We start from the raw sequence: 26068 nt of genomic DNA, 5'->3' as shown, positions 1-26068 counted from the left end.
TTTATCAAGATTACTTGTGTGTTGTTTCACACGGAGTCGAATCAATTAGGTTTATACCCAGAGATTTACCTTAATCCCACACGTGTAAATTCGTCGGGGTATTCACCCTCCTTCGCACCGAGTCTCGTCTCGGCTTGGCTTATCTGGGCAGAGTTCTATACCTGCTCTCACCTATACCATACACATCTTGATTTTCTTCTTCTTCCTCACGTGCTTTGCGAATCTGAGATCTCTTTCACTTGCAATATTTAGAATCAACAGTGGAGTTAATACGGCAGTACGCATTTGAGGGGTAACTAGGGGCGTGCTGTCTGCAGGGAGGGGGAAGGGGGGGGGGGCATCAGAGCTGACCAATTCCACTAAAATTACGTATGATCATGATGATTATGTACATGTATAGATTAGCCAGTGGGTTCCCATGTTGGATAGTATCTGTAGTGTGCATTTGTTTTGAAAATGCCATATTGATAGAGAAAAAAAATGAAATCGTGACCATACCCAACTCTAGTAATATCGGGGTGTGTTTCATCAACATTAATTGTCCGACATGTCAGATCTGACATCTTTCCTTGATTTTGATTGGCTGATAAACAATGTTACTATGGTAACGGTCGGATAAAATGGGACTTGTCGGATAAAACGTCTGACAAGTCCTTTCATGAAACGCTCCCCGATTACTCAAATTATGTTCAATTTCGTTTTTGAGAAATTTTTTACAATCTATAGGCCGGGAGTTTTCCTGCTTCGTTTGTACAGTGTACGTCATGCATCGACGCCGTTCTCGTGAAAGATGGGTCAATAATTTCAATTTGAAAGCGCAATTCTGTATGCCCAATTATTGTTAATTCAATGGGAGAGCTTACACGGCTCCTTACCATCCTCCCCCCCCCCCCCATCCCGTTCAATCCGACAGGATTCAGGGGGTATCGAAGCTCGCTCGCCAAGAAGCTCCTATCCATCTCGTCGCATCCATCCAGCTCCTCTTCATGACGGAGCGGGATGAAACCGAAGATGATGCGCTCTTGGCATTGGGGAGGGTAGGAAAATACCCCGATGATCGGGGCTCGCTGTTGGGAAAACATCAAATTGTTACAATCCAAACAGAGCACGCGCTCGGTCGACCTGATGGGTGCTTTCCAATCTCTCATCGCTTTACTTATATCATGTTTTGTTTGCAAGCCTCTATATCACTCGGAGAGAAAAGAAAGGGATGGGGTATATATCATGCGCAATCAGCTCGGGCTTGTACAGACATTTGGTTCGCCATTATCTTTGTTCGTCTGTATTTTCATGTAATGAATAAAATACCAAAGTGGAGCGTCACAATCTTCATGATGTTTAGTGAAGAATTATTATTTACCTCGAGTAACCCTGATATTAGGTATATAGAACACTAATATTACCTCATCTGTATCGTCTTTGAACTTGTAAAATAATGATAACCAATTTTGTTATAATTTCATGTCTCCGCCTAACTGTATTATTATATAGGCCTATGTTAAATGCAAAATTACTTCTATATCATATACTTGTCGTTTTAGTAAAATGCGCAAAAGGCATAAACGTCAAACGGCCAGTATAATAGCAGATATTCCATCCACCCATCAGCCTGTCTTTCTATCTTTATCTATTCTATATCTATCAATCTATCTATATATCAATCTATCTATCTATCTATCAATCTACCTGTCTGTCTGTCTGTCTGTCTGTTGGTCTGTCTGTCTATCTATATATCTATCTATTCATCTATCTCTATCTGTCTGTCTATCCGTCTATCTACCTATCTATCTATCTATCTTTCTATCTATCTAATCTTTCTATTCGGGAAGGATAACCAACTATGTCAGTGAATATTGTGTCCGATCGATTGAAAAAGATTGTCAAAATCAACAAACTTACTCATTAGTTATGTCTACCCGAATTTTTGTTTATATTGACTATTACTTTAACTAATCCTCTTTAATATCTCTCTATTTGTATATGTTATTTATAGGCCTATACCTTTCCATTCATCTACCTATCCATATCAATCATTATGAATTACGAAAAAGTTGATAACAATATTGATTACGCAGATTTAGAATTTCCAGGAAATCGATGGATTCCACCTCCAACAACGTGGACGGCTTTTGTTCGAGAGGTCAAAGTGTTAACGCAGTTTTTCCTCTTGATAACCGGTATGAAATAATATTGTTTAAGAGATGCTCCACTTGGGAGTGTTAATCATGGGAGCTCAAGCAAGGAAACATTAGAAAGAACAAGCGATTTCCTCAGCGTCTCAGGCTAAACTACCACAGGAACTAAACGCGTATTGACCTTGGTTTTAATAAATTTTGATTAAAAATTGGTAAAAGTAGGAAATATATAGCTTAGATGCTTTGGTTTGTTTCCGTATGGGACCGGACGAAATCTGTATGAGATAAGGTTCATATTTAAATATATTATATTTTTCTTTTCGTGAGAATATTTTCTTATTTCCAAAAGGAAAAAGTCTATTATTAGTCATGTGGAACCATATCTCAGTAGATTAAAACTTTATTTTTAAAGTCATTATGCTTCAATAAATATTGAAATTCTGCTTGAACAAAACGTATGAAAGATATATATCGTATTGTAAATCATAATTACCCCATACTTAAAAAAATAGTCCATAGGATTTTCTCGGGAGGGTGTGTTATCAATAGGATAACCATCTCTGTTTCATCAGCATATGAATTCTGAAAAACGTCATTGTACAACAATTTTCTATTTCAAATTTTATTATTACGAATCTTGTGCATCGTCCTTCATATTACTTCCCCGAAATTACATTTGGATTATGATATTTCGAATGAACATTATTGTTCGACTTGCCCGACATCGCATCGCTGATTTCACGTGCACACGTGGCTTAATTAAGAGCATCACTAAGTCATATTTGCTAACTGAAGTGAAATGATGGAGACAAAAATAAGCCGCGGGGATAGGATGTTCAGAAAACCATGACGAAATTCAAATCTTATTTTACATGTGAAGGATATAGTGGCCGTGTAACTGTTTTGCTCATAGTGTATTAGTACTAGTACATGTAGTAAGATAGTATTTTAACGTATAATCCTACACATGGTCTACATACATACACCTATGTGTTCATTGGTTTAGCATGATTAATAATAATAATAATAATAATATGCAACATTTTTATGTAGCGCTTAGATACGATGTTGCTATAGCGCTTCCAACTCCGTTATTACCCCAGTCTTGTCAGTATCTGGGTGTACAATTTGATCGTGTTATTTAAAGCATTTAAAGTATATTTGGGAAAATCTAAAGATTGTTCATTTGCAGAATTCGGGTGAAAATCGTTCGAACAAGATGCACTGTAAAATTCTAAGATAAAAACATCATCATTAGCACAGTAGTATTCTCTTGGAGCTTCGAAATAGAACATGGAAGGCAGAACAATTTCACTTCGATTATCAGTCTTTTAGATTACGCACAAAATATTTCTCTAATTGTTTGGCTTGCCATAGCTATTGGTTTGATCCCGATTTTTTATGTTTAAAAGAACAAGGGTAAATATCGCCATTGACCTTGCATACCACTTGCATACACACACTGATTTTACCCCCCCCCCCCTTCATCCCCATTTTCGTCCATCCATGCAGTTTGAAAACAATGTATCTGTTTTATCATGACGACTTTGGATGAGGCGGAGCGCGAGATTTGTGAGAGAGGAGAAAGGTATTGGGAGAGATTCATGAAGCAAATGGTCCGAGATATATTCACTGACCATTGTTATAAGCTACGGAAATCCTTGCATCTGATTGGCTCAGAGCAAATTTGTCAGTGACAATTCACTGATTATTTGCTTCATGACACACTCCCCTGAAGACGGACGGGCAACAGATGGATGGATGACTGGATGATCCGGTCGATTGGGAGTGCATGAGGCCATGGGAAAGAAAGAGAGAGAGAAGGAAGGGGTGAACAGAGAAGGAGAAGAAGGTAGAAGAAGAAATGGTGGTAACAAAAAGTAGAAGAATACAGTGATGGCGATGGGGATGATGGTGTTGGTGATGAGGATGATGATGATGATGATGATGATGACGATGATGATGATGACGATGTTGATGATGTCTGATGATGATGATGATGATGAAGATGATGGTGATGATGATGATGATGAAAAAAGAATGAGAAGGAGGAGAAGAAGAAGAAGTGGAAGAAGAAAAAGAACAAGACGGTGGAGGAAGAGGAAAGTGAGAGACAGAAATTTCAGTAGGATGGAGATGACAAACGAAAAGATAGAGGTCGATTATTTAATATCGGACGGAGTAAGAAAGAAAAAAAAAGAAAGAAAGAAGATAGGAAGGAAGGGAGGAAAGATAGATTGACAGAAAGAAAGAAAACAAACGAGAGGGGGAGAGGTTGGGAATAGGACAGGAGTAAAGTGAAGGGGGCATTCAGAAAGGATGGCGGGGGGAGGGGGGGGGGGGGTGAAGACAGGAGGATCTGTGATGAAAAGTGAGCAGGTGAACACCCATCTCCTCGCTCGGCTGTGATTCACTGGTGACGAATATCGCTTTGGATGGCGATACAAATTTGTTTCCAGGCATCGGGTTGCCTGACGAACCCGACCGCCAGCGTGGCTTGCTTTCTACTGCAGATGTGTTTCAAACGCAGGTTATGTCAGCCAAACCATAGTAGGATCCATGGCCAAACCACGGACCTACACCATACCAAGAAGAAAAATTCGTATAGTAGGATATATAGTGAATTGGGCACGTTGCTAGGTCGGTCGTAGTACGAAACTAAAATGGGTGTAAGATTGGATCTTCACCAAAGGGTACTTACCACTCTGCTCCCCTTGTAAGGACCCCATTGCTAGGTCGGTATATACAAATCTCAAAGGGTGCACGTTTAGAACCTGACTGTGACAATGTATTTCGATTTTTTCTTATACATTTTCCTGTCCATGGGCAAATGAAACCATTCAAGGACAAGTCCTCCTCCAACATCCTGGTCGGTATGCAAATGAGGAGACTAATGACGTCATTCACTCGATATTTCTTTCGTATTTTATTTTATATGAAATATTTCAATTTTCCCCTCGTCATTGTCCTGTGAAAAAAGATTTTTTCATCCCTGAACATGTGGAATTACCATTGTTTAAACATTTTATGGTGCTGTGAAGTTTATTTTTTTGTCAAATCTGTAAAAATTGAAATATTCTATAATTCGAACAATAAAAAAAAAGAAATAGTGAGTGAGGGACATCTTCGTCTGTCTCATTTGCATGTCACTGAGTTGTGCGTATCACTGTTTTGTGAAAAATAAGCGAAACTTTAAAAAGTCATAACTTTCTTTTTCTACATCCGATTTTGATGAAATTTTCAGCATTATGCTAGTTTGATTTTCTCTATTTATTCAAACCAACATTGCTTCTGGGGTGGACTTGACCTTTAAATTATGTTGCAAAATGAAGCTACCTGCAATTACTGTCTTGCACCCATAGAGGTGCAAATAGTTTCGCCCCAAGAGTCTTCCAGGGTTGAAAGGTGCTCTGTCTCTTCACTCGTAGAAATTTTATGTGACATACTGTATTTCACGGGGTCAAGTACAACTTATGAATGAAAACATACAATGATATTTCTTTACAATTACTGAACTAGCTTAAATACGACAGGTACAGGCCAATACTACATATACATGTATGTCATGCGACAGCTAGTTATTACATCGATTTTTATTTGATATAAAATGACATTGCACGGTATCCTACATGACCGCGTTTATATCATTTGATATAAAATGATATTGCACGGTGGTATCCTATATGACAGCGCTATATATTTTATGACTATTACACGATACTCCAGGCTATAGACCTCTACGCTATGACATATTGTGATGTGAGATATCTCCTTTGTGTATAATGATACTCGGTGTCATCTGCATACTTGTCAGTCATTATTTTTCTCATATTGCATGGCAAGATGTGTGATATGGAACGCGGCGAGTCTTTATCTTCTCAACACTATAAACTCGACCCATTTCTCTTCTCTTCTCTACTATAACCACCCTCCCCTTCACCGTAGAACATGATTGAATTCGATTTATATGGTTCGATACAACTTACAAGGTAGTCAACCAATATCTATCATTTTTGTCAAAGGACTAGAAGTTTAGTTTGCATTTCCCTTTTTTTTATAATAAAAAAAGAATATGTCAATTTCAAAGTTCAAGTTATTTGATTGGTTGATTCATTTCATGTACGCGTTTCTTCTTTCATTCGATAATACATTTATCTTATAATTTTAATGTATTTAAATGATATTAATTTCTTTATTTATTCACTTGTTTCCTAATTGTCCATTCGCAGAGATCACTGGGCGGATCAGGCATGTCACTACCAAGCATGCCCTACCACTCGGCCACATCGGGGGGTGTACACCACCCCCACCAAGCACCCTCCCACCACACCCAATTCCAGGACTGGAGCTCGGCCGCTTCGGCAGCAGGGTCACGTGGTCTCCACTCCGGGGGCGTGGCCCCCCACACACCAACTTACCGCATCTACCCCCCAGCGGCGCACCACACTCCGACACACTCCGATTACATCTCCCCACACGACTTGGACCTCATCAAGTCATCGGGGACCGGCATCGGCGGCGGCGGAGGCGGTGGGGGGGAGGAGGAGGAGGGGGATCGCCCCCTGTGACCGCGTCCAGTCCGCCAATCGTGTCGCCCACGGCACTGGGGCACCACCAGCAAACGACGAACTGTGCGGATGATCTCACGATAAAAGGCAGCCCAGATAGTAATGGTAGGTTTCAGTTCTTCTGGTCGATTGCATATAGGCCTATACAGTTTCATATTAGAAAAATGCCCCGGAAAATTACCCCCTCGAAAATTATATCTATGGGGACAGTTATAGATAGGAGAAAGGTGTCAGTGGGGCGTTGAACAGATAGTAACTATATGTAACCGTTGATTAAAATTCAAAGGACAAGTTCACCCCAACAAAAACTTGATTTGAATGAAAAGAGAAAAAATCAACAAGCATAACACTGTAAATTTCATCAAAATCGGATGTAAAATAAGAAAGTTATGGCATTTTAAAGTTTCGCTTCATTTCACAAAACAGTTAGGCCTATATGCACATCTCGTTCGGTATGCAAATGAGGAACTGATGACATCACTCACTCACTATTTCTTTTGTATTTTATTATATGAAATATGAAATATTTTTATTTTCTTGTCATTGTCATGTGAAATGAAGTTTCATTCCTCCTTGAACAGTTGAACACGTGAAATTCCATTATTCTAACATTTTGTGCTTCAGGCAAGGAGGTCCTAATCATCAAATAAGTAAAAATGAAATATTGTATAATTCAAACAAAAAAAAAACAAAAGAAATATTGAGTGAGTGAGTGACATCAACGACTCTCTCATTTGGATGTAACTGGCTCGTTCATTTAAATATTTGTTAAAAATAAGCCAAACTTTGAAATGTCATAACTCTCTTATTTTAGATCCGATTTTGATGAAATTTTTTAGCATTGTGCTTGTCTGACTTTTCGCTATTGATTAAAATCAACATTTTTCTGAGGTGGACTTGACCTTTAATGTGTGCATACAACTTGCCTGAAAATGAATTAAATGAGGATTTTCAGATTGTTTACAAGTTCGTATCATCTTGAAGAAATTGATTGACAGCATGCATATCTATTCTACAGGGATGTTGTTTTCGACATGTCGTAATGATCATTGTCTCCATGTTGTTCAGTTGCGTGCAATTAGTAACCTCATGGGACACTCTCATTTTAACGAGTTGTAAATCAGTATCCCAACAAAATATAGGCCATTAGAATCCCGTGACTTGTGTTTTAATTGAGCGATATATACGTTTAGGAGCGACCACGAATCCCTATGGCTATGGCATTTTACACACTATGATTTTAAAGAAAAAAAAACCCACCAAAGCAAATAACCTTAAGGAGAAAAAGGATAAACAGACAAAACTCTATCTTTCAGGCCCAATTAATATACATCTTGATTATTTTCAGATTAGCGAATTATATTGATCTTTGTCAGATTTTCCAGCGTTTTATCTACCAGAAAAATATAAGCGGAGATGGAGGATTATTAGAGCTTATGTTTGGAATAATGAATTATATAATCTTTCTGACTTGAACGAACGAACGTTTCATAAAGTTTTACGATATGTGATTATGATCCAATCCTCCCATTACGATTTTATTATCCAAACAAAATCTGCCCTTGATATACCCACCAACAACATGAATCTTGGTAAAAATTTTCAGGACCACCTGTTCCTCTACTAAGTGAATGCGGAAAGGAAGTTGGAACATGGTAGTAAAAATATATCTTATAAAAAACAGCTCTCAGTGGGTATCGTGTAATCTCCAAAGTTCCAATTCCCTCGAGATCTGACAAGACCGTCTCTGATTGGTCAGATATTACATCACTAGCTGCGCACAAGAGTTTAAAGTAGCGCACCTGTCATCTTGTGTCAAGATGATGAAATTACACGTCGTAAAGTTTGTTCCACAGCGATAAAACATCCACCGTTTTCGAATAAGATAAGTACATGTACATCAGATTTAAGCAGAAAAAAGATCAATTTCGCTGAGAACTGTTCATAGTAAGCACATTTGTGTACGTCGGGAGTTGGTGTTACTCTTTTATTGATAAAATACCCCAAATCATCTACAAGTTTCAAATGCTCATCATGATTATTGTTGATAATAAATTTATGTATATATTTCAATTTGATATAACGAACCCTCTATTGAAATCAGAACCGTATCTCAGTTTTAGAGGCCCAACTATGGAAACGTCGCGTATAATTATAAACACAACGATTGAACATTATTAATTAATTTTGACTATTTTGCAATAATAAAATCCTTCTTACACAATGTTTTCATTTGAAGATAGATTGCACTTTCTAATCCGTGTTTTGTGGATTTTCGGTGTGGCTTAAAATATTCCCTGCTGCGCCCACGAAGTAGGATTTGGAAATAAAGAAAATAAGTTTAGAATGAAAGAGAGAGTGGGAGAAAAAGGGGCTGGGGGCTATGTGAGGGAGAAAAAAAAAAGAAACCGGATTAGCAAAAAAAAAAGAAGAAACTCTCGGCTCAAACACAACGCCCCAAACTTCTCCAATTTCCAACAGAAGCTTCATTTTCACCAGTGGTTATCGGGCCCAGATAAATCATCAGACATTTCGTCAAAATGGAAATGATATAAAAATTTAAGTGAAGGGAAAAGTGGATAGAGATGAAAAATGAGTTGTCCAGCTCAGTGTCACAGTCAATAGTCGTTGGATATGAAGAAATATAGCCCAGACTATGAACCGTAGCTAAGGGTTACGATCCGAGAAAATACCGGAGCAAATTTTTAACGAGTCCCTCAACGATTTGGGTTAAAGCACGTATAGCATGATATTAATATCCTTTCTGAGAAATCTTGCCTTCCCTGTTGTATAAACACTGCGTATGTATACGGAGTAGAAATTGATGAAATATGTTTTTTTTTTAAATGAACATAATGTTGAAATGAAGGGAGGCAAATTAAAGGGCTATGAACTAGTGTTTTTTTTTATAATTATAGATTTACTGATGCCGTTAGCTCCATTTAATGGGTTAAAATCATGAAAATCAAATCTGACTTATTGAAAACTATTTATTTTGAATAATATTAAAGTGATCATAATAGTAAGGACATACTTTTGTTTGGCTTCCAGTATATCATGTTCATGGAACTACTTACTCTGTCAGAGTAGTAGGTCCACGGTATATTGGATCCTTTAACTTCTGGCTGGAGATGTGCCCTTAGTTTTGTCGTCAGTCATAACTCATCCCATTCGACCTGAACGATACCAACCCTCTGCACCCGTAAATCATAAATGCTATCCCAGCCCCCCCCCCCTCCTTCACCCATCTTTTCCATAGTTTACCCCTCATCTCAATCCCCAATTCGGTCAGAGAATAATTGGGGCGCATTCCCCTCTGGTTATCTATTACCTAGATTTCTGACATCTTATTTCCATGTTTTTGCGTTCATTTTTTTTTCCAAAGGAGACTGCATGATGTCAGATTAATGACGTTGAGAGGGAATAGTTTATCATGAGATGTATAAATCAGTAATCGCGGGGGAAGTCGTATGTGATGATAGCAAAGGCCTGCGAATAGCATTGAACGTGCTCTGGTGTTCACAAACCATCCGTATCTATGGACTTTATCTGATTGTAATTCATCACGAAAGTCGAAACAACTGACTGCATTAAATGAAATACTAGCAAAACATGGCTTTTTTCCCTTCAGTTTAAACTGACTGTTTTCGTGACGAAGATTTGGTGAGGGGCGAGTTTTGGGCTTTGCCGCTTTTCACGAATTGCTGCTAGTAGTCAATCTGCTTTATTCAGTTATATCCTTTGTATTATGATTTTCATTTTAATGATCCACCGTACCGGATGGAGCCCCTCCCCCTAAAGGGTGGAAGACTCCAATCGAAATGCCATAGAACATTAAACATCCGAACTTCGTTTGTTGACATCGGTTTTGAATGTAGGGGATTTCTTGTTTGTTTTACTGTTTGTGAATATAGTGGTTGGAGTCGAAACTAAACCTCGAAACCATTATTACAACTTTTGACCGTGACTGAAATCAAACTCATGATGTGGACGCGGTCCCATATGACTGTAAAAAAAAAATCAGACAAGCATCGACCCCTATTTGGTCGACGTTTAAATCATTAGGAATATTTACGACTCGCGGATGGACGGACTAGCGGTTGACCACCACACGAACCTGAGCAGAAAATTGCTTATTATAGTATACAGGGTCAGCAAATGATAAATAGTGCAAAAGTGCCCTTCACATCATCACGGGTAAAATTTTCATTCGGTCGCTTAGCTTAGGACGCTTCGCTCCCTCGCACCATGAACGTGCTTGCACTCAAACCTCTCCCAGTTTGAAGTGAATCTATTGTACCATGTTCGGCAGTTTGGGTCAAATGCATTTTACTGGTGTAAACATGATTATTTATTTTTTTATAAATGATTCTCTGTTGTAAAATTGAAATTTCTAAGTTTATTGGTAAGAAAAAAAAACGCTAGGCAAATATTTTCTTGGTCGCGATATGTTGGCACACAAGAACTATAATTCTCTTGGATGTATTTGTATACTGTGTTCGGGGGTTTCAAATACAAAATTAAATTTGATTTTTTAAATTAGAATTTCTTTTTGCTTTTTACATGTTTCACTCCCTCGACCTTCCCTTCCTTGAAAGCAGCTATATCCATCATGTCTGTAATTAATGCAACGAATTATTCATTGTATGGATGTTCCTTTTTTGTTTCCATTACTCGAACTCATCCCATACATAAAAGCCAGCTATATGCATAGGGCACGGTCATGATAGTACTGTGCTTACACATAATACCGCTCAGACCTGGTTGAAACGCTAGAATTGAAAGCAGATGAGATGATGATTTCAAGGATGTTATCGATGACGGACAACTAGTCATGTCCAAATAATGTTATACGGATGACCCACCGACCCGTGACGATGCACGGAGAATGTTCTGCCTCCATGGTCATCACGCTGACCATCATCCATCCCGTCATCATGCTCGGGTTGATTGATGTATTGCGTAAGAAGACCGTGCATTTATATTTCGACATCATTATAACATCGTGTTGACATCAACTGCGCGTTCAGCCGTGCCGGCGATGTCCGTCAAGCGAAGCGGACCGAACGGCGCGTGTCCCAGTCCGACCACGGTATGATGCATGTACGCCATCGTGACCGTGTTGAAAAGTAACCAAACATCGTCAATGGTAAATTACCTTTTTGAGACAATACATGTACGCTTACAAGAACGTTGGACAATGAGTAGTCAATATAATGCATTTTTTAAATGGAATTACTGTATCGAGCATGATTCCAAAGATAATAATGATATTAAATGTAGTATGATTCTTCTACTACTGATGCTGCTGCTGCTGCTACTACTACTACTACTACTACTACTAGGCCTACTACTACTACTACTACTACTACTACTACTACTTCTACTACTACTACTACTACTACTACTACTACTACTACTACTACTACTACTACTACTACTACTACTTCTACTACTACTTCTACTACTACTACTACTACTACTACTACTACTACTACTACTATACTACTACTACTACTACTACTACTACTACTACTACTGATAATGATAATAATAATGATAATAATGAAGATATTGTTATTAATATTATTCCACTTTTACAAAACACGTTATATAGAACTATACATCAAAACAATATTAATGATATTATTTTTATTAATCATGATGATGATTAACATCACATGAATATAATGCCATATCGAACCAATACTACTTATGAAATAGCAAGTTACTAGGGCATTCTTGGTAATATTCTACCTCCTTGGTTATATGATAAAGTAATTGTACCAGATCGCGGAATGGGGGGGACTGGGAGTAGGGTGGGGTGGGGTGGTAGGAGTCACCAGTAGGAGTACTGCTTCCCGTGAGTTCCGTCTGCTTGGATTTTTGATGAGAATAATGGAAGGAAAGGGGGTCGAAATGACCCGTTCCATGGCAATGCAAATAAGACGGTTATTGTTTTAGGCATTTACAACACGTCATGTCGGGCGTTTGTTTTAGCCCATTTCGCACAAGGCTCGAGCCCCGACATCGCCCGGGGTGATAGGATCATCAAATGGTCATTGAGACAAGCACGAGGATTGGAGGAGCTTAGGAGGGGAGGTGAGAGAAAAATGAGGGGGGAAGGTGATGGGGGATGAAAGTTTGACATTGAATACAAATGAACTTGAGAGGAATACTCTATATCACAATGAATAGAGGGCGAAAGGAGTTATATGAAGAGAGTATGTGTGATAAAAAGAAAAAGGGGGTGGGGGTTGGAGGGGGAGCGTGAACCGTAAAGAACTTACAAGTTAGATATCAGCTGTATAAAAAAAATATTATATTCATTTCATCAAATGAATTCCATCACTAGTAAACTGATTGGTTGATATCAATCTACGAGATTATATGTTTGTGTGTTTAGATAAAAGAAAACATGTCTAACACAACTATTGTATAATTTCATCAAACATAATTTGGCGCAAAATGTGCATAATATTTTGATTCGGGGGATATAATATTATGTAATAGTGATATTTTAAAGGAAAACCCTTATCTGAAAAGGAAGTGGGGGGGGGGGTATCTGCGCTCGTCTATGCAAATGATTCAGACCCACGAACTACTTCCTATTGCCAGGGGCCATACGGATGGTATAATGTGCCCGTAATAAAGGCGGCATCTCTGATCAAATTACCCGATAATTAGGATAAAGCCATTTGCTGGTAAACGTCTGGGATTTAATGCTTTTGTGGTTTAGAGGAAATTCCCTCTCTCTCTCTTTCTCTCTCTTTATGTTTCGGCTCCCATTCATTTCTAATATTGATAGGCCTATACTCTTGTTTTGTTTGTGCTAAGCAATTAATGCTCTTATATCATTTTCTATTTAGGACGTTTATCACAAGCTACGTAGGCTATATTCTCAGGGGCGCTCCAGTATTGTCATATTTTATCGGGTGGGGGGGGGGTATATTTCATCATTCAGTGGGCGCTTTCCGATGAATTTTACTGCCCCTCCCCCAGCCATGCCTCCTGACGAAACTTTAAAATAGATGTGAGCTGAGCTCGTGTGTCACTCTCGTCTACTCGATAGTAAAAAAATAAATAAATAACTTATTAAACGCATTTTTGACTGGCGGGGCGGTTCCCTTTCTACACCCCCCCCCCCGCTGTTAGATCAACTAATTGTTGTTGCCCATTCTCAAAGAATATTTTGTTGTTTTGTGAGTATAAACCTCGATCGAAAACAAACCCATCTCGTTGTGGTTTTGAGGAGACGGATTATCGTTACGGTCGTGTATATACAGTGAAAGGATACTGGGATGTAAGGCCGGAAATTGGGGGAAATTCGGTGTGATTACCCAAATTTGCTTACGGTAAGCCCCCATTGACACACGCATTTTATAAGGGTGAAGGGGTGAAATGACGGGAATAAATCCGGAATTTTGTTTTTGTTTTTTTGCTTTGTAACTCGTAGGATTGAAAGAAGGAGGTGTAAATTGATGAAAAAAAACGTCGTGTAGTTATGGATCCAGTGTGAAGTGGAGATAGATGGGAAGGGGAAAGTTTTATCCCCGTGTATTGTGATCCCTAATATTGGTTTGGTGATCTGTGTTAGCCAAAATGACCAATTTCTATTCATCATAATAGCGTGATGATTTTTTTGTCGCCCTTTTGCACAAGTATTAAATCTTTTTTTTTATCAGCCTACAAAACTAGAATGGAATACGACGTATTTTGTAGGCTGATTATTCACCAGATTGAAATATTACAAATCCAATATTTTAAAGTTTAATTTCACACCATTCGCATGTTCTAAAAAAAATGCAGAAGAAACGAGCCTGTCAGAAAGATCAATACTATACAGTATATTACGAATCATTATCAATTAAAGTGCAAATGAAATCAGATATATCAGCGTCGTATCTCGTGATGCCCTGGTATCTCAATAAAGATTCAAATAAAAAACTAATTTAACTCGAATTACGTCAGAAGTTTTGATATTGAAAATATAAATATGCAGATGAGTAACACTTGGTAATATTGGTTCATGGTTAAAATGAAGATAATGGACGAGTGGGGATTCGAACTCACAATCTCCCGATCATTCGTCCAATGCTCTAAAGAACTAATCCACGCGACTCGTTTGGCTCTTTGTAAAAGTAAAGCTTTGGATATGGACGGATTATTAACATTGTGTCATATAAAATATCCCTTTTTTGCCACGGGCCTATAAATAAAATGAGTCAATTTGACGAACTTGAAACGGATATGATTGTGAATATAAGGATATTATTTCACGTATCAAGGCGTAAACATGGTTTTCAAGCAGTGGAAATCTCTGTTAAATAGTGACAGTTTACTTATTCATGGTCTGCAAAGCTCCAGCCGATCAGGATACAGGCAAAAAAATATCAAATATCTACTCATCACATCCAATTTCAACGTCCCGACAATACGCCATTACGGTTGTGCTGACAGAGAGGAAGTAAAGCATGTATTGCTGGCCCGCTACACTCGGCCGACAGAACACCCAAGTAGCGCTCAAAGTTTCAGTGACATCACTGTATTCGGCTGATGGATGGGGGAGGGGTCGGATCCGTGTGACACTGAGCTGAGGGCTGTTTTCCAAATCCATATTTTCCCGGTACATTTACGGTACTCGTTTGTCAATTTGAGCAAAAACATGTTTGGTTGCTCGGTGTGGTTTAAAGTTTATGTGGTCCAGAATTATATCGAAAAAAATATAATAAAATTAAAAGAAAAACAACGTTTAATCATAATTGAATTATTTACCAAGCAGTAGGTCCTATGGCAATCGAAATGGTTAAATGGGAATGGCAAATCTGATTTGGTTAAATTACGCCAACGTAGAGCAGGGATCATATATTGGCTCCCTTTTGTTATTTCCAAAGATGTCTACTCCAGTCTGGTAAAGCAGTCATCCAGTATCAAAATACATGATTGCAACATCCAAAGAACATCCAGTCAAAACCATTTCGCTTTGGTTTTGTTTTGGGTGCAGTTTACAAACTTGAGTTTTAACTTTGGGTCAATTATTGCGTAATGAGCAAAAAAATGGGGGGGGGGGCACAACTTGGGATACAATTTCTACAGAAGTACAAGAGAGCAAAGAGAACGGGCAATAAGTTTGCCTTTAATACAACTGAAAATCTTACTTTGTGATTGATGTTGACAGAAAAAAGTAATATATCTCACCCCTTTCCTTTCTTGCCCCCCCCCCCTTGGATGACATATTAGACGCCAGTGGTTGAGGTCCATTCAAGCAGCTTTACCAAGTCTAATGTCAGTAACCAACTTATTTTAGTATAAGCTTAGTCCCTTTTCTCCCTCTTTTTCCTCTTTTCCCCGACTATACTCTTAAAAAATCATGGGGCGGCCAATAACCTGAATGTTTCTATTGTAATCAAATACCTTTAAAAAGTTGTCTTTTTACTTTTTTTCTGTAGGAAACGTACCAGGAGAGCAGGGAGGCTACAAACAGCTCGACCTGACGGCCAAACCTCGTAAGGAAAGGACAGCGTTTACCAAGGAACAGATACGAGAACTCGAGAACGAATTCAACCACCATAACTACTTGACGAGACTTCGTCGATACGAGATCGCCGTCACACTCAACCTCACAGAGAGACAGGTGGGTCAAATCAGGAAAGCAACTCACATAAAACATATAATCAGTTGATTCTCAGTGAAATAAGTTATAAGCTACCGAAATCCTTGCATCTGATCATTGGCGCAGAACAATTAATTCGCAATTTTATTATCAAGTTTGAAAATTCTATGTTTGATAATGCTCTGGGGAAGCTTGCAGTTGTCTGGAACAACATTTGCCTAAAAAAATAACCGAGATGGGCTGAACGTGAACAAACTATTATTTTCACCGTCATTTTTAGGTTATTGTTTATGGTTATGAAAACAAAATTTTGGGAATCTAAAGTCTTCTAAATATAGCAACAAGTATGTGTGCCAAGTGAAGTCTACATTTCGTAATTCATTAATTCTTTATATATGCTCGTAGTGATAAGTCGTAGAAACATTCATCTGAAAAAAATTATAGCAAGCTCAAAATGTTAGATAACTAGTAGTTTGTTAGCAATGTATAGTTTAAACTGCAACCCCTAAATAATTAGGACGAGGGCAGCATTGAAACATTTCATGTACAACTGTCTTGGGCCTATAATATATCTATAATCATAAACATTAAAATCGAATAACTTGACGCACACGAAGTCTGGAACGAAAATCATTTCTTGAGGAGCAATAAAATGTCTGAAGTCTACAGTATATATATATACACCACGAGTACCGATTATTATTACAATTCTTCCAAATCCAAAATATCGTAGTATTTTGCCACAGCTGTTTCCACACGGCTGGCACAGAAAGATCAAAGAGCTTCGAATGGATTCATAAAAAAGTGGGTCAAAACATGTCGAGATATTTGTTTTTGAAAGCATTACGAAGATATATTATTGAAGATTGAGCGAGTGTTCGAAAGATTGGCTCAGCTCGCTCTTTCTACTGGAAGTATACAGTCTGGGTTTCTGGGTTAGAAAGCAGAGGAAAAATGCGAGTGCCATCTAGGTTAGCGATAAACAAAGCAGAGTTTCCAGCCAACCGGTCTGTAATTATCCGGAGTGTCGGAAGAAATTTGGAATTGATTCAATGGACGCATTATCGTCGCGTTAATCGAATTGTAAACGAATTATAAGATCATCAATTCTGTAGTATCAAATAGTTTCCCAATTTTCTCATTGACTTATTGTTGATTGCCAGTGTATCCCCTTAATAACATTTATATTGGCAATGGCGGTTTGATGATATTTTTATCTTTATTCAAATGATTTTTTGGTTGAAAAAGGGCAATTTTTAGTTTAGTCTTCCTGTTCGTAGAACGTGAGGAATATGAGATGCAAAACAGAAATGTATATTAATGACACAAGATTATTAAGAAGTTGTAAAGGAGATATGATTTGTTAAAGCATTTTTTTTATAAATATGAATTATTTATTTCTATTTCTTTATAATTTGAATTAATATCCTTTTTATCACTTTTTTCCTTTCGACTTTATAGGTGAAAGTCTGGTTCCAGAACCGTCGCATGAAATGGAAGCGCTGCAAAGGAGCTCGTGAACGAGAACTGGCCGAAAAACGTCTGCAAGCTATGGAGGTCAAACTTGGATTACCACCCGGAAGCTCTAGTGGACTCAACAATACCCTTCCGGGTAACCTGGCCAACGCAAGCAGCATCATCTCAAATCACAGTTCGGATAGCGCCTGTGGTTTAGACAACGGTTCGGACGCGAGCAATTACGGCGGTTCGGATAATGGAGACCCGAATAGTCCGCCTCACCCGCGGTTAGACCGAATAGACATAAAGGAAGATTATGACTGAGCGTGGATGATCGCATCGTCACCATCAAGAACATTTTAGAGAGAGAGACATGACACCCCATGCATCATGCTAAGACTATGTTTTAAAATAGAACATCACAGGGTTTTATGTAGACTTTATTATGCATGACGGGGAGAAAGTCTTGCCAGTTGCAAAAATTTGTGGAGGATGTTTACAAGCTTGTATGATGGAAGATAATTAAAGATGTGATTTTGCAAGAGGAACTGTCAAACTAAAAATGATGGTCAATAAGAGTCGTGAAAGTGAAAGTCGGGAAAATTATTGCAATGGCCAAAATGGCGGTCGAGTGACAGAAAGATGAATCCTTATGAGATTTGTTTTTGTTATTATCTCTGAAGAAAACAAATCTTTGATTTTTATACTAGCCTAGCCATTATCAGAAACCACCCTACACCAAAGTGTCGAAGTTAACTCGACTGTACTATACAAGCCAGTACTAATGTCCACAAAATACAAAGACGGGAAATCGTTGCCGCCTCCCTCCCCCGAAACTATGGTCTGGCGGTATTGGTCTGAAAATGGCACCTCGTTTCTGAGGTCGCAATGTATAACATTTTGTAGAATTTGGCTGAGATTAAAGGGGAAAAAAACTTGTTTAAAAAATACAAAACAGAGCATTGATAAGTGTATAAGACGTTTTCCATTTCAACATTTTTGAAGCTGATGATTTGGCTGAGATGAATTTGGCATATCATAATGATTGTTGGCTTTGTTGCGTTGTCGCATGCACAAATTTTTAGTACTTACTTTATCAAGAGGATGAATAACATTCATTCCGCTTTGCTCCTAGGAAATAGTACTGTGAACTTATTAAGTTACTTTCTTTGTAATGTTCTTTGATTATGTTGAACTCTACATTCACTCGTCGTTGGAGAAATCAATTATCAGATAACAAGGGAAATTATGTCAAAACATCTTCTAAAATATAGGTGCAATTAAAATGAAACGTTTGAAAGAAATTCGTCATCATCATAACTATGATATATTTACATGGTATGATTAAATTCGTTATGATTTTATTGTTAAGGAGATCGACCTTAAACCATACCTTGAATGAGAACGAGAAGACAATTAGCTCTTTTAAAGAAACTTGTCGTTTCATTCTGTCATGAAATTATTGACTTTTGAAAAATCGTATTTGATGTTTTTTTCTACGCCCTCTCAAACTCGAGTGGTTTATTCTTTTTATCTTTAATCTTTTGATTTTTATTGCGGAAATTTGTTACTGTTTAAAATACATCGAATTGGTCAATATAGTTTGGCCCATTTTTTTCAACATAATTAATCACGTCTGGTTTAAGCCTGATGTAAAAGGATTGTCCCAAAATTAATTTGATGCGTATGGATGTTGACACAATCATCTGTTTTGTAGCATAGGCATATTTATAAAGAAAAAAAATACAGAACTTTTTTTTGTTAGAAATTAAAAACGACCATGTGAAATATGACCAAAATCAGAGAGAGAGACAATGTAGACGATAGGTCCATGACGTGGCAAAAGAACAAAGAACACGATATGATTACAAGAGGATCAGACTTTGCAATATAATGTACATTAGTATATAAAAGGGCATAGTACTTAAAAAATTATATAATAGTACTTAAAAGTCATTAAAAGTTATAGTACTTTATTGAATAATGTCATAACATAATTATGTACTAACACAAAGATAAATCAATGATTAATGTTTGGGCGTTGATATCTCTCATTTAAGATGAGTTGATAAATCTAATTATGATCATGAAAACATGTGATTAGAGTACTCCTTAATAATGTGGCATAGAAAGAAGTAAATAATAAAAAACAGCCCCCCCCCAAAAAAAAAAAGAAGCTAGAATTCCAAACCAAATTAAGGCCGATTGAGAGATATATAGATCATTGTTTTAGAAAAAAAATATTGCCGCATTTTCTTTTAACCTACTGTTCACGGAGAGCCATTTTAGTTTTTTTTTCGTGCTAGCAAATTTGCTCCGAAACAATCAGTTGCCTGTATTTCAGTAATTTATAACAATTAAAATTCAATGGCAATTGTGAACATTTGCCTCTGGAAATTTTCCCAAGATAAGCGGCACAATTTGTGATTGGATAATCATTATAACAGAAGTACTATTACTGTGAATGAAATAAACATTTTGTTCCTGATATACAAATAATAATGATGTATGATTTTTAAAATATGTTTTAAAAAATGAGATATCTCTGTAATATTTTGATGGGTTTGAGAAGCATCGTGACATTATACATGACAGCATAATGTCGTTTATCGACCTACTAACATGACCAATGCTGCTAAAGTCAGACCAATGAAATAACTTTCAATCCGACAGAAGATAATGTAATTCGATTGAAGTAATAATAGCTTTGATCGATCTGGCTTGGTTTGTTGGTGTGACATTGCCATGTGGATTTTTTTTGCGCCATTTGTCATGTTTGATGGTGTCGTCAAGTTAAAAGTAAAAAAAAAAGACTCCTTCATTGGTGATTTGAACAAAACTTGACTTTCGAAATAAATGCCAGGGATTGGCATCAGGGAAGGACTATAAAATCATGATGAAAAAAGTAAAACAACCATCGTCAAGTGAGTAGGCCATGCATTCACTCACTTGTTTCATTTTTAAATGAAAATCCTTTCTAATCACAATAGTCCAATACACGTAATTCGGATATGCTGTAGATGATATAAAGATATGCACAGAACTATATATGCAGCTAAAACGGGTAAGAAAGAAACTCCATCATATTTTGTTGCAGTTGAACTACTTAGAGCTTTTTGTTTTCGAATAAACAGTGAGCTGAAATGATCTGACAAATTTTGCTCTTAATATCGACCGCGAGACACTTAACAGAAAGTACAAAATGTGGAAGATAAAATGAATATCGTATGAACTATTCAAGGAATACAGGCACTGCAAGTCGGTACGGTACCTGATGTGTATATGAAACTGTAGAATGTATTGTACAGTAATTATTGTCGTCCAGATTTAGGGCATATTGTTTATACATTTACCAGTCGTTTGCTGTTTGACACATGTTTTTGTTCTAATAGTGATGATAAAACACGATGTTGGAAATTAAACTTATTATGTGACAACACACCGATTTTAGTTGATGATGGTTTTCTTAATTGCTTTGTTACAATGGGGCAATTTTCCGTGTGATTCTGATCGTTCAGCGAAGAAGACGACATTAGAGAGTTTTCGCATCTGCGACGGGGACACAGTAAATGTATTGAAAATGCCCGTAAAATGACAATGAACAGCTGGGAGGTCATTGTCGAAAATTGGTGAACCTGGTGGGTGTTTCATAAAGCTGTTCGTAAGTTAAGAGCGACTTTAAGAACGACTGGTGATCCTTTCTTTTGGTAAATTGTATACACCATTGGCAATGGTTTAGCGAATAAGAAAGGATCACCAGTCGTTCTTAAAGTCGCTCTTAACTTACGAACAGCTTTATGAAACGGCCCCCAGAACAGCTGTTCCGTAATAAATAAGTTTCGGAGCTGACGAAAAATGCAAATATTTTCCTAAGACAAAACTGCCGTTTTTGATTCGCCAATTTTCGACAATGACCTCTCGGGCGTGTTTTGTCATGAAGGGCAGTTGGAAATAGATTTTCTTTGTTCTTGAGGGCGTCATGTGTTGGCATAATATAACGGTAAATTGCTAATTTGTCTATTGCCAACTCGTCCACTAACCACATGGTCTACTTTCATTAAGTCTAATGCCATTACGTCCATCAACATTTCGTCCAGCAACCATTTGGTCCAATAGCCATTTTGTCCAATCATCAATTCGTCTAATCACCATTTCGTCTTTGACCATTTCGTCTCATAACCAGTCGGTCTAATATCCACTTTATTTTCATTCATTTTGCACAATTAGTCCAAGTAGACCAAATGGTATTTGGACTAAATGGCTATTGGACCAACTGGTTATCAGACGAAATGGTGGTTAGACGAATTGGCAATAATTCCATGTGGATAGTGGATGAACTGATGGTAGACCAAATACATCATGTATATATTGTTATTATTCATTTTGACCTATGGATAGATAAACAAAGTTTAGGAATTGGTATGACCTGGGAGTGTTTCATCATGGATAGTATAGGTCCATGGTTTCATGAAAGACTATCCGACAGATGCCATATAGGAATCGAGGAAAGTTTTCTGGATCCGGCAACTTGTCGGACAAAATAGCTGATGAAACTTTCTCCGGTGCAAGGAAATGCTCCGTAAGCCATTTTCTTGAAAAGAAGACACCAAAAAAAAAAAAAATTTAAAAGAGGGTAGCGCTAAAACCTTACGGACCATGGGTGTGGGTGTTTAGAGAGAGAGAGACAGACAGAAGATAGAGATATATAAAGGGGTCCAACTTTTTTTCTTTCAGAGTCAGCGTTGAATTTGCTAGCCATGTGATTTCCACCATTATGCTTGTTCTTTATTCCTTATAAGTCTGGTAAAAGATTCGAAAAAGATTTGAATCAACCTAAATTCTATATGTCAAATTTTGGCGTGGTGAAATGAAAACAGAAGTTGGAAAATATTTTCCTTTGGCTTTTCCTTGCATCTTTCTGAACGTCGAGACGATCACACAAATCTGGCCCAGGGCTCTGTCTAATCATTTTCTCTTCTATGCCCACATACCGTGTAGTCTGCAGAAAAAACACGGCTGAAGAAAAACGTCTGGAAAAAGTCAATAATGGAAAATCTTGTTCTTGTCCCTTTATCTTAACCAATTCCAATATATTCTACGAAGTCACCCGTTGAACACAGAAAAAACAAGAAAAGTAGAGTAATTGGTGCATATCCCATTACGGAAGATCGGACATTTTGCATTATTTTATGAAAGCATGGAAAGTAAGATGGTTTAAAGCGAGCGACCCTTCAAACTCCTTGTTCTCCAGATTTCTGTCTTTCTCTCTTTCATTTTTGTTGTTTTACAAGGTGGTTTTTCAGGTATATGAGGGAGAATTCTAGGTGTGTATATTGAGTGTGGGTGTGCTTGTGTGTAGCGGGGGGGGGGGGGGTGGTGTGTAAAAATTGAGAGAAAACGAGGACGTGGGCTCAATCAATGATCAATTTCGTGATTGGACGTATATAGAGCTCCACAAAAATACGTGCAGACGAAGGGGAATGAAGAGCTTGATGAAGAGAAGGAGAAGAAGAAAAAGAAGAAGGGGAAGAAGATGGAGGAGGCGCAGGAGGAAAAGGAAAGCGGTGGAAAAGACAAAGAAGTCCATTAATCTGTCATTTGTTCCACCGATACCTAGTTACAGCATACCAAATATTCAGAAAAAGGGAACCCCCGAAATTTTAAACATGTTTTTTGTGTGTTTTAACCAACAGTAGGTACGTCGATTATCAAGCCAACCTACTTTTTCTCGAGGAAAAAGCATTGCTCAGTCCCCCCCCCCCCTGATGGACACTCGCCCAAGGCAATACGCCATTGACAATGACATTGAGTACTACACACCGATTCTTCGCCAACTCTAATTTGATCTTTAAAACAATATCACTAGTTTTCACTGAAAAGAATCAACGATTTCATCATTGTTTTCATAACACTGAAATAACTCGAACTACAGAAGGGGTTAGGTAAACTAGATGCGAGTGTCTTATAGCTAGCAGGGCTTCTTTCTCTTTCTCTTTTTTTTTGCCCATCCCTCTTCATTCTTCCATTACTTTTTATTAGTTATTCAAATTTTGCTCTTCCATACACCCTCATTTCTATTCCTTCATCATTTCTTTTTCACTTTTAGCATTAATTCGTGTCTATTTTTTAACAGAATTCAACTTTATCAGGTCTAATATTAGTTTTCAGATATAGTGTAAATGGTATTTTACTCGCCACTTTAGTGTAGTGATTATTTTCATCTTGCAATTAAAGTAAGCGTCAATCCTCACCAATATTACTTTGTGTGTCAATAAAAGTTTGCAAACACGAGCTCACCATATACATGTATTTTCATCCAAACCAGATTAATAAATACAAGTAAGAATTTCTTCAGAGTTAAATTAACAGACTGAAGAAACAGTAAGCCACAGACAACCTTTAAAAGATATTACATTTTATTTGTCTTCAAATGATTTCATCATATAAACTGATCTAATAAAAAATCAAATGATCAAGGCAACATTTCCATCAACTACATTTAAATCTTTGGAAGATCATACAATATACATGGATTTATTATTTTTTTCTCATTCAAAATTAATTAGGTCATAAGCCTCTCTCTTTCTATCCATTGGAATCATTACAATCAACAATTATTACTATGAGTGGCTTCATAGCTCATCTCATGCTCTTATTATTTTCCTCGTGACACAAATATTGTGACATCACGTTCCACCATTATATTATTCAATGATCAAATATTGAAATCAAAGCAGCAGAATAGAAAACTCTTACAAATGGAAGAGTGTCTGATTATTTTCATTACATTTCTTTACATTGCACAGCAACAGAAATCACTATTTATTCAAATGACTTCACAGAGTCAGACCTTCAGTCGATCTTCCGTAAGTCAAAATCAAAATATTTACCAATGTCAAAACAAATTCTGCAGTACAAAAAGGTTCGGCTTAGACAGTGCTGCATGTACATAATCATCATTGAACTTATGTATTGGCATGACTTAAAGTCAGTTGTACTGTAACCAATTTAAATCTGATCAGGGACATGAGAGGAAGAAGGTTATAGGTTCAAGCATATCAATACCAACAACTAATGGCCGACTAGCAATTTTATTTATCTGATAAAGAAAGTCCATTCAATTTGAAGAATTGCATCATGATAAAAAAATAAAACAAATAATCAGCCAAATATGGTAACGTCAGACAGTAGTAGTATTGCGAATGGAAGGCGAATACAGTTAATAATGCCCAGTTGGGGCCCTGCATCTGTATAAGTCGACCTTGTATAAGTCAGGGTAACTTTCCAGAACAGAATATGCTTAATGTGTAATTTGCAGTCTAGGTCATTTTTTTCAGGAGCCTGGTAATGTTTTTTTTTAATTGTTTTTTGTTAAATTGACAAGCAAAAAAAAAATAAATAATTAAAAAGAGTTCTCATTCCAACATGAAGATGATTTTGGTCAAAATCTACATTTCAGCATAACATTTTGATTTCCAGAGGGTGCTGTCTACGCAGCAGTCCCAGCACCCCCGGTTCCCAGGGTTATGCAAGTTCTCGTCAACCAAACACCACTCTGTGGTCCAAGAGATTCAATTTGGCATATTCCTGCACTTGATTTTGAATTTAAAAAGTGCGAGACACTTTAACACTGGTTGTTAGTACGCTCATCCTTATCAAGAAGGTTGATCAAGGAGATGAATGTGTTTTTATTTATATTATTTTTTTCCTTCATCAGAGAAGCCTACTGCTTAGGCATGTAAGTGTGCTATGGACTCAAGAAAGAGCACATAAATATCTAACTACAAAATGCACATGTGAACAGCAAGGATATGGCACTGCCACTTTGAATATTAATCTCAAAACCCCTGAGAAGCTCCAAGAGGTGTTCCATAATGCTATTGTAAGTTAAACATCAATTCATACATGGCTGGTATATGGAAAGTCATCGGGGGGGGGGTGAATTATATCACATCACCTCAACTGAAGTTGCCTTTGAAAGGCATTAGTCCTCATTACCAGGTCCTTTGCAGAGGACTTCAAGCAGTGAGTACTCTGGCTTTCTTACCACCAAGCGTTTGATTTCATAGTCAGTAAAATAATCACCACCACTATACCATGTTCTGTTAATAGCTCTATGTTTAAACTATGAATTGCATGTAGAAGCTGTAGCTTCCGATTGCAGAAGTGGCTTATCACACATCACTTTCATGGCCACCACGCAAACCTTCAAACATCACCAAGTTGTAGCTTGCTGTGATTAATATTACGGATCATCCATTAAAAAAACCATAAACTAAAAAATGATAAATCCA

General features: G+C 37.4%; 1 protein-coding gene across 1 annotated transcript in view; it reads left to right on the top strand.

Moving 5' to 3' along the window:
* The window catches only part of LOC121411777 (homeobox protein MOX-2-like), a 50636-nt gene extending 29423 nt beyond the window's left edge, over positions 1 to 21213 (top strand). Inside the window, 4 exon segments of the mRNA XM_041604626.1 lie at positions 6365 to 6667; positions 6670 to 6808; positions 16153 to 16337; positions 17778 to 21213. Coding sequence (XP_041460560.1) covers positions 6365 to 6667; positions 6670 to 6808; positions 16153 to 16337; positions 17778 to 18098 — 948 coding nt within the window. The 3' untranslated portion in view covers positions 18099 to 21213.
* The last annotated feature ends 4855 nt before the right edge of the window (positions 21214 to 26068 follow it).

The sequence above is a fragment of the Lytechinus variegatus genome, chromosome 3 (assembly GCF_018143015.1).
Source record: "Lytechinus variegatus isolate NC3 chromosome 3, Lvar_3.0, whole genome shotgun sequence".
Taxonomy (NCBI): domain Eukaryota; kingdom Metazoa; phylum Echinodermata; class Echinoidea; order Temnopleuroida; family Toxopneustidae; genus Lytechinus; species Lytechinus variegatus.
This window is presented reverse-complemented; position numbering and strand designations above follow the sequence as displayed.